The 10,568-nt window shown below is 36.5% G+C and overlaps 2 protein-coding genes across 2 annotated transcripts; both read left to right on the top strand.

Annotated features, from left to right (window-relative positions):
• Positions 1–24: 24 nt before the first annotated feature.
• On the top strand, positions 25–4,863 carry LOC121390960. Its single transcript, XM_041522778.1, has 2 exons — positions 25–1,989; positions 2,400–4,863. The coding sequence occupies exons 1-2, from the start codon at positions 1,325–1,327 to the stop codon at positions 3,397–3,399; spliced, it is 1,665 nt and encodes a 554-aa protein (XP_041378712.1). The 5' UTR covers positions 25–1,324; the 3' UTR covers positions 3,400–4,863.
• A 2,001-nt stretch (positions 4,864–6,864) lies between these two features.
• On the top strand, positions 6,865–9,790 carry LOC121390961. The gene is made up of 2 exons (XM_041522779.1): positions 6,865–7,341; positions 8,777–9,790. The coding sequence occupies exons 1-2, from the start codon at positions 7,228–7,230 to the stop codon at positions 9,065–9,067; spliced, it is 405 nt and encodes a 134-aa protein (XP_041378713.1). The 5' UTR covers positions 6,865–7,227; the 3' UTR covers positions 9,068–9,790.
• Positions 9,791–10,568: the final 778 nt, after the last annotated feature.

Raw genomic sequence — 10,568 nt, 5'->3', positions numbered from 1 at the left:
CCGGAGGGGTGGGGATATAGGTAATTAGTAGGCTAGTCTCTTGCCGGTCCAGCCAGAGGGGTGTGGATGTAGGTAATTAGTTGGCGTCTCTTGCCCGTCCAGCCGAAGGGGTGGGGACATAGGTAATTAGTAGGCTAGTCTCTTGCCGGTCCAACCGGAGGGGTGGGGATGTAGGTAATTAGTAGGCTAGTCTCTTGCCGGTCCAACCGGAGGGGTGGGGATGTTGGTAATTAGTACGCTAGTCTCTTGCCGGTCCAGCCGGAGGGGTGGGGACATAGGTAATTAGTAGGCTAGTCTCTTGCCGGTCCAACCCGAGGGGTGGGGATATAGGTAATTAGTAGGCTAGTCTCTTGCCGGTCCAGCCGGAGGGGTGGGAATATAGGTAATTAGTAGGCTAGTCTCTTGCCGGTCCAGCCCGAGGGGTGGGGATATAGGTAATTAGTAGGCTAGTCTCTTGCCGGTCCAACCAGAGGGGTGGGGATGTAGGTAATTAGTAGGCTAGTCTCTTGCCGGTCCAGCCCGAGGGGTGGGGATGTAGGTAATTAGTAGGCTAGTCTCTTGCCGGTCCAGCCAGAGGGGTGGGGATATAGGTTTCATATCGGTCTGTCTGACACACATAGTTTTTTGGGTTTTTTCTTAAAGACACATTTGATTATGAATTTATCATCTGGTATTCTCGGAACCGGCGTGACCTCACACGGCCTAGTTCCGATCATCCGGGTATTTGTGGGTGAAGCAAAGCTTTAGTGAGTTTACAGAGAATAAAGTTATCCTATTAACTTTTTACATGCCGGTGTCGCGAAATATATTCGCCCCCCTAGAAAATCGCCGGCCGGCGGATTTATTTCTCGCCCCCCTCCCCTATATAATGTGTTATATATAGGACGATGATCTATTTCTACCATAGTCCATACGCATACAAATTATGTGCTGTCTTTAATAGTCATCGAAAAAAGAGAGAAATATCCTTATTTATTACATATCCATTCAATCTTAGTATAGTAATAAAGACCATTCCGATCCGTGCAATTAAAAAATCTTTTATTGAACATATGTCCAATAAAAGCCTGAACTATTTTGGGGGGAAGCCCCCATATTATTGTTTGAGAGTTAGCTCCCTTGAATGTTTATTATTATTTTATTAATTTTAAAATAAATAAATAAACTAAAGAAGGTATGTAATAAATACAGAACTTCACATACGTTTTTTTCGTTCCTATTTATTGCACTTGTTTATTGTGCGCAAGAATATATACCACTCGACCGCTACGCGGTCTCGTGCTATAGTCCTTTCCAATAAGGTTCTTACCTCCCTTGATGAATTATGTCCCTTGACCGATTAGTTAAATACCGAACTTCCGGAGAGCAAACATTCTCTTTGTTCAAAACAATGGCGTGTAACAAAGCGAAACCGAGTGATTCTATTGATCTTGAAAAGTTAAGTGTGCGTAGCCTGAAGGTTTATTTAAGAGACAGGGGTGCTCATGTGTCAGGTACACGACCCGAGCTTGTGAAAAGGGCGAAGGGTGTTCAATTAATGAAATTTAAACCGTTGCAAGAATTGAAAGCGAACGATTTGGAAAATACCGAGCATCGAAAAGTCCAGAAATTTACCTCTGTATTTAACGAAAATTTGCCTGAACCTTGGACATTAAATGACAATTGGGAAAGTGACATTGAAAAAATTCCTTTCATGAGAACTGGTGATTTATATAACTATTTGGTTTTAAATAGAAATCGAACTTTTGATTCGAACTCGACGAATGCTAAACGCCAGTTACGAGCCAAAGTATTTTATGAAGACAAACATGTCCATGCCATAATGTACCACAACATCACTGTTAAATGTACACACTGTTATGTAAAATGTAAAGTTATTCCCAGCCTGCCAACTGGAACAGTAAAACAGAAACCGGATTACGACGTATGGGTGTCATTATCCAAAGTGTCTGGGAATGTACATGCTGCTGGATGTACCTGCAGTGCAGGGTAAGTTTTGCCAATTAAATAATAAATACGAAAAAAATCCAGTTTGTTAAAAAATTTTTTTAATTATTACTGTAGTAACAATTTACCATGAATATCAAAGTTGAACTGTTTATAATTAATATAAATTATGTATTCTCTCTGGAAGTAAATAAAAAAGTTTCATATTCTATCTGAACGTAATGTACCTATTGGATTAATTATTGTGATGTGCCCATCATCGTTTAAAATTAATATCGGTATTTTAATCCACATGTATTGTATGTTTTTATTAATTCCAGAATGAAATTTGTTTCACATATTTTTATCATATTCAATGGGTCTTTCAAAAATAGATTGGTTATAATTGTTGTTTCATTCTGCATATTAAACATAATGTAATATTTTAAAAATTAAATGTGTTTTTTTTTTAGGGAAGGCGAATCATGCAACCATATTGCAGCGTTGTTGTATGCTCTTGTGGACATCAGCACAAAGAAGAAAGATAGACTGCAATCTTCTACTTCCACCACATGCAAATGGATACAGCCCCGGAAGAGACATCTGAGTCCACAAAAATCTCAGGATTTAGTTTTTAAAAAACACAAATTTGACCCTAGTAGCAGAACACAAACAGTTTCTAACAAAAGACAGAACAACACCAGCAACATTCAACCAATTGATGCATCCAGTTTGTGCCAGAAATTGAAACAATGTGCTCCTCATGCAGCAATTTTATTGTGTGACACCAGTTCGTTAAATGAAATTGAAATCACACCAGAATCTGATGTACCTGTGTTACACAACATAAACTTTATGTATGGTGATAATATTAATCTAATGAACAAAGAATGTACAACATATTTTGAAGACTATTTCTATTCACTAAAGTGTTCTGAAGCAGACTGCCATATAATTGAAGAAAATACCAAACGACAATCCAAAAGCTATCAGTGGAAGGTTGCTCGTGTTGGCCGATTGACCAGTTCTAATTTTGGCACCATATATAAACTTAAAGACACCACACCTCCAGACAACACATTAAAAACACTTCTTAATTATACTGAATTTCAAGTAGCAAGTGTTAGGTGGGGGTCTTCACATGAAGCTGCTGCCAGACGTGTGTATTCGAAGAGTATACAGAAAATTCACCCAGCTATGAAAATTATGCAGTGTGGTTTAATTGTTAATTCTCTTTACCCCCACTTGGGAAGCAGCCCAGATGCTCTTCTGAACTGTACACATTGTGAACAAAATGATGGAGTTCTTGAAATTAAGTGCCCATACAAGTACCGTTTTATGTTGCCATCAGAAGCAGCCAAAGACAAAGCATTCTGTTGTGAATTAGTTAAAAATAAAGTCCAGTTAAAAAAGAACCATGTTTATTATTTTCAAATACTTGGACAACTGGCAATTACGAACAGGAAAGTGTGATTTTTTCATTTGGACTTTGAAAGGACACTCAGTTGAGAGGATTCACTTTTGATAAAAATGCTTGGGAAAATCTGTTGTCAAAATTAAACAAATTTTATAAATCTGCTGTCATTCCAGAGCTTTTCTCAGAAAGAGTTAAGCGTGGATTAACTCTGTTCAAGTAAACATGACTAACATTTGCTGAAACTATTTCTCTTAATTTGTGTAGTTTCAAACATGAATAATTTTCATTATCTTTTAATATTGTTTTAATGTTGAAAGAACATATATGTTGTCTGATATTCATTTATGTTAAGTTACAGTGGATGTTAATAATGTCATGTTGTGTATATTTCTAAATAGAATACATAAATATAAAATGACAAAATCACATTTAACATTGAATGTATTAATTAGTAGTACATCTCTTGTAAAAAAAAATCACGTAGGTGTTTGTGTTCAGGGCTGAAATTAATATTAACAAATAATTTGCAGCTACATATGGGTCTGAGAAACATTTCCCAATTTGTAACTTTTATCAACTGCATTTGTTTAAGACAAATCAATTATTTAAAAGAGTTTAAACAGTATTTTGAGAAAAGCTTGTTACAAAATAAATAAAATGCAGCATATAAGTTGGAAGTTTATTATTTAAACCTCGAAACACATTCATCATCTCAGTATACTAAAGTTTATTTAGTGATAGATCACTAAACAATGGTCGGCTGGTTCTATAGTTCACAACTGTAGATAAGAAGAACCAGTCAAAGCAATTAATCAATCAAAAGATTGGTGTTTCCGATTAACTACGGACGTTTACGGAGATTACCGAGTGTATCGGTACAGGAGGGGTGTATCCTAATATGTATTATTTAGCTTTTGAATTATAACATATAGGTATAATGATAATACTGCGCATCACTAGTAATTACATGTATGAACTTTTTTTAATTTACAAACTAGTGCGTACATGAATGCTAAATGATGAAGCATGTCCACATGTAATAGATTTTAAAAAATGTTATCAATGTTAATCAGTCATCTTCATCATGAACAAGTGGGGGCAACAAATTGGATAAACCAACACAAATCTTCCATATTTTAGTAGCTTGGTGTGCTAAAGTAATTGGTATAACACCTTGTAAAATTCTGAAATTTTTGACACGTTCAACATCTATTCGAAGATTAGCAATCCTTCTTGTTTCCTCAACTTGTCTTCTTGTGAAACGTTGGTATTTTAAGGGTGGAATAATTAACCTAATTCCTCTTGGAATTGTTAAATCTGAGATAAGGAAACCTTTGTCAGCCATTATGGAATCGCCTCTTTGGCAAAGGTCCAGTATGCCACAATTTAGTGTCAGTTGTTTGTCACTAATACTTCCTGCCCACAGGTCAGAAGCAAATGTTATTACACCTGATGGGCTTATTCCCAAAAGAGCTTTATAAGTCATGTGTGATTTATAATGTGAAAACATTAAACTTTTATTTTTTTAATGACTGAGGATTTTCTGTAAAAATTTCTGTGCAATCAATTATAATTCGACAGTTAGGATATTTTTTTTTTGAATTTGTTAGGCATTGTTTTCTGGGAATGTACGATAGCTTTTGATGGAAATGGTGTTAAAGATGATAACTTCACACTTAAATAAGAAATCCAATGAATGGTAATGTTACTGCAGGTAGATGTAGAAATATGAAACCTCTGTGCAATATCTTCTAATAGAAGCCCCAATCTAATACGAAGCAGCACAAGAAAAAACTCGTCAATCAGTCTTAGCATCCTAGGTCGACCTGGAATATTTCCACTGCCAGCTCTGTGAGTGAATGTTTCTGCATCAGGCAGTTCACTAAACAAAACTTTGAATGTAGCAGCATTTGGTAGTCCAGTGTAAAACATACATTTGTCATCAGAATCCATAATGTCTTCAATAACGAGATCAGGTCTTACTGCTTGTATTCCTACAGATTTCATATCTTTCCTCATTATACCACTTTTTGCTAATTCAGTGATATCCACAAGAGGAATGGAACAGGTTTGTGTACAAACTGACGTCATTTCAGGAATACATGGTGTCTGAGTTGAACAATCGTGTGTAGACAATGTATGTGTCTGTTCGTTCTTATTTAAGTTCTGACAAAAATTATCAATATTTGAGGAAACCGGTCCACAGTAGTCATGAAGCATAACAGATGCGTATTCATTTGATCATTCGGAGACAAATGTGACATTGGTGATATCCTCTGAAATCTGCAACTCAAACTGATCAGATGTTGTATTCACCTCTGGCACATCGCCATATTCCACCTGAAATAGATATATATTATGATATTATGTCACAAGTAAATAATGTATGCAGTTAACCCTTTTAAAGACAAATAAAGTAAAGTTTGTTTTATTTAACGACGCCACTAGAGCACATTGATTGTTTTCATCATTGGCTATTGGACGTCAAACATATGGTCATTCTGACAGTTTGTTTTAGAGGAAACCCGCTGCTGCCACATAGGCTACTCTTTTCGATAAGCAGCAAGGGGTCTTTTATATGCACTTTCCCAGACAGGACAGCACATACCACGACCTTTAATGAACCAGTTGGACCACTGGTTCTTTTAAAGACAAATTAAATATTACGGTTTAGGAGCTTAGTCATTTGAGACCGAGTTATATCATATTATTACCATAATACACACATTTACAAATACATACGCACGTTGATGTTTTATGCACAGCTTAACACTTTTAGCAATGAAAATTTTGATAATGTTTCAATTTGGTTATTGTTTGACCAGTCTACCCACATTTCAAAATTTTATTTAAATGCAATGTACACTGTATATAAATATTTGTTTCAGCCTAGAAGTAGTAATAAAAACAAATCTGTGTGAAAATATATTTCGTTTTATTTTATTTTTAATTTATAGGTCTATGATGCAGGCCTAATTTACAATATGTTTCTTGGAAATTTATTTTTGTTAAAATTTAACGAAATAAATTCAAAAGTGAAATAAAACCAAAAACTTACTGTAGTTGTTGCAAAGGTCTTGACTCTCCCATCATCCAGTATGAATACCGAAGGTACGTTGCCTTTCACGTAGTCACCTTTAAAATGAGCAGAACATAGACGATCGTCTCTCTCATTCAGTTTAAAATTCTGACTAATAACTTTGATACGTTTCAACCAGGCCGCTCTCACAACTACGTTCGAGGGAAATCGGTGTAATGTTACATTTTTACAGTCTACAAGTTTCCCCCTGTAATTTTTGAACACAACATCCGGGGACAGGTCAAAATCGTGACGTCAGTGCATAACCTCTATATATAGTCCTTTCCAATAAGGTATTACGCAATGACAATAATTATCTCCCTTTAGTGCTCTCGTGTTTATAAAAACACCGTAAAGTCGTACGATGTAACGACTTTCACTTCCGGAGAGGAAAAGTGCACTGCTGTGAACGGTGAAGCGTGTTAAACGATGGACGAAAAAATATCAAAGTCAAAATCTGTGAATCGGCATTATTGTTCCGCCATGTTGGAGATATCAACCGAGTAAACAACGTGTTAGAGCAGTGTGGAAAAGAATATTTGTTTTGCATTTTAATCTCAACTCGTCTGAGAATTCAACATTTGGGACATGGCTAGTAAAAAAAAACGATAAAGTAGCATGCAGCTATTGGGAAAGCCTTGCAAATGCCGAACGTTTAAGGTATGAGGCAAAGCTTGAGGTGATCGGTGGTGCAGACCCGTATGAAATCCCAACGTCGGACTGGACAACAGACAAAGAACTCCTGCCGTCCATATCGTATTTTGATCTTTTGAACTATTTAGTGTTTTCTCCAAGTCCCTATACTATGGATGATTTAAGGAGTTACAAGGGTATGGAGGCCTACAACCAGTTTGTTTGTGGCTGGGTTCGGGACAAACGGGTGTGCCTAAGAAAGGAACATTGTGTCGTCTCAGCAAAGGTGAGTTGTTTGTTTCTTAAAATCAATGTTTTATGTAGTCTGTACAACTTTGAACTTACAATGGTACTTGTATCAAATACTTTACCCTAACTCTTTCCATAAGCATATAGTGTGAAGTTGTAGGAGGGGTCAGGCATATTTTAAAGGGGGGGGGGGGAATTGGGTGGGGGCTGCATCCCACTTATTTAGGGGTGTGGGGCCTGCATCCCTGTTTATTTTATTAAAATATTTTTTGTTGTAAATAATTTGAGTTTGGTTTGATATAAGAAGAAAGTAAACATGTTTTGGAAATAACAAATAAATATTATTTGTGTGTGCAATTTACAATACAAATCAATCGGCTCATAAATAAATAGATTCTAGTAAATTCCATAGTATGAAAAAAGGCGGTCCCTGTGACGGACTATAAGAAGTAAGATTTCTATAATACTTTATTAATAATCCCATGAGTCGCCTCCAGCCCTCCCCTTATTGATGTTAATATGTAGGGGAAGGCTAGAGGAAACCATGTATTATGTAATGCTTTGGCAATCGTAGACAACCAAATGGTTGCAAGCTACTGTGTATAAAATGCATTTTTTTTCCTAAATTTGATGCCACAGCTTTAGTTTGATTATTAGTTGGGCAGTATACCATATATGGGTTATTTTCACAAAAATGGACAAATAACGGTAAAGACATTGCAACTCCCTTGATGCACTGGATATGATATTTGGCCATGTAGATTATTTAAAAAGCTTGTGGTTAAAATTATATACCCCAAATTTGTCCACTCCGTTATTGTGTACTATGTGTTTACCTTTAAACTGCAAAATGTAAGTAAATCACTCACAAATACTTAAGTTTCTTAAATTTCAATTTAAAATATTAAAATAAAACTGCACTGCATACAACTTTAAGTTGCACCTTTATTTTTCATTTTATTGTCTTTACCGTTGTATTATCTACACAAAGGAAAAACAATTATAGATCTTTAGTTTTACTACATGAAATTATGATTTACCGTACCGAGCAAATTTCAAAATACTGCAATTTCGGTATTGAACATTTAGTAAAGCCCTGACAATATATCTGACGAAGGCAAAACAGGTTATGTATAAATCAGACGAGAGCCTTGTGTATGGAATTTAATTTTACTTCTAAAGATGAAATTAGCGGGTGAGCCTAAACTCAAGCATGTATTTAAAGCTGAGTATACTGAAAATGTCGAATACCATACCGATATCAAGGTAAATCACCCAAAAATACTGATATTGATACCGAACCTCAAATTTCCATACCACCCAGCTCTAGTAATTAATAATAATTTATTGCAAAATAAAGTGAGTTTTGGAATATTTTTAAGTTTAATAGATAATTTGGCAAAATGTTCTGCTTACCAAGAGGTAACCTTACAAACATATCTTAATACTTAGCTCTTTTATTTGATATATAGGTGATGCATTCCCAGAGGATGACAGCAAAACCACTGAATCCTTGGATTATTGCCGAAAAGGGAGGTCGTGTTTTGGCTGCTCATTGTGATTGCATGGCCGGCCTTGGTGAAGTCTGCACTCACGTAGCAGCATTACTGTTTGCTATCGAGGCAACAATCAAGATTCGGGATTCAAAAACCGTTACAGATGAAAAGGCATATTGGCTGTTACCTGGAGGTGTAAAAGGGGTATCATACCAGGAACTACACAATATAGACTACTTCTGCAAAGACCAAGAAGAAGGTGCTTGATGCTTCGCTTTTGTCCCCCCAGCCCTCATCAGTTCCAGTCTACAGTGTTAGACATGCTTGCATTTTGTTCCAAGTTGCATGGCACAGGAAGACGGGCAGGTATCTTGGCTACAAATTCCCCGTATTCAGACAATTATATACCAAAACCAACGAAAGACAAGTTTCCAAGTGTGCTGACAGAACTATTTCAGGAACAGTGTTATGACATGAACTATTGTCAGCTAGTACAATATTGTGAAACAATGAGCATAACTGTTTCGGAGGCAGAAGCAAAGGCTGTAGAAAGCGCAACACGGGACCAGGCTGCTTCCAAACTGTGGTATCGCTTTAGAACTGGTAGGGTAACCGCATCCAAAATGAAGGCTGCTTTCACCACTGATCCGGCAAGTCCAGCCCTAAGTTTAATTCGCAGTGTTTGCAATCCTGAAAGTATGAAGTTTTCAACCAAAGCCACACAGTGGGGTTGTGAACACGAAAAGGTGGCACGGGATAAATGTTTTGAGAAAATGACCGAGTTGCATGATGGATTTCAATTACTAGACAGTGGACTTGTAATAAACCCAGCTTTTTCTCACATTGCAGCATCCCCTGATGGTATGGTGTCTTGTAATTGTTGTGGGGAAGGGTGTTTGGAGATTAAGTGCCCCTTTTGTAAGCGAGACCAAACAATGCATGATTCAGTTGACAAACAGTTTTGTTTACAGACAGGTGAAGATGGCACTTTGAAATTAAGCAAGCAACTTGCTTATTTTTATCAAGTACAAACTCAACTTGCTGTTTGTAAAAGAGAGTTCTGCTACTTTGTTGTGTGGACTGAACAGGATATGCACGTGGAAGTTGTGTCATTTGACAGTGACTTTTGGTGTCGTGTTTCCACCAAAATAACCCATCTGTTCCATACAGTGGGAAAATGTTATTCTCGTTTACCTAATACAAGCCGAACCTTAAAACCAATTTGCCAAAACTCTGCAAGTGATGAGGCTTCAACTTCAACCAGTAGAGATTTACTATATTGCTATTGCGAACAGATTGAACATGGGGATATGATAGGATGTGATCATGAAAACTGTGCAATTAAGTGGTTTCACTTTGAGAGTGTGAAAATAAGCAGGGCTCCAAAAAGCAAAAAATGGTACTGTCCCGATTGCAGGAAGTTGCCAGAATTCAAACGTGGGAAAAAGACTGAACTAAGTATGGTGTGCATCAAAGGAAAAAAAAAGTGAACTGGCTGTACATCTACATCTTTAATGTGTTCAAATGTAAACGTGTTATGGGTGGTTCCAGTACATGTATTTACATACAAACATGAACTGCAAATTGAAAAACATATTGCCTGTAGACAGACCAAAAATACAACTTTGTAAGCAATATGTGTATATATTTTCAACATACTCAAGATTTCAGCTATAACTATGCTTAATTTTATGTCATGAATATATTATTTATTCAAACCTAAATGTAGGTATCCTGATTTCTACAGGATTAAAATATGTTTGCTTTC

The sequence above is a fragment of the Gigantopelta aegis genome, unplaced genomic scaffold (genome assembly GCF_016097555.1).
Source record: "Gigantopelta aegis isolate Gae_Host unplaced genomic scaffold, Gae_host_genome ctg11144_pilon_pilon, whole genome shotgun sequence".
Taxonomy (NCBI): domain Eukaryota; kingdom Metazoa; phylum Mollusca; class Gastropoda; order Neomphalida; family Peltospiridae; genus Gigantopelta; species Gigantopelta aegis.
This window is presented reverse-complemented; position numbering and strand designations above follow the sequence as displayed.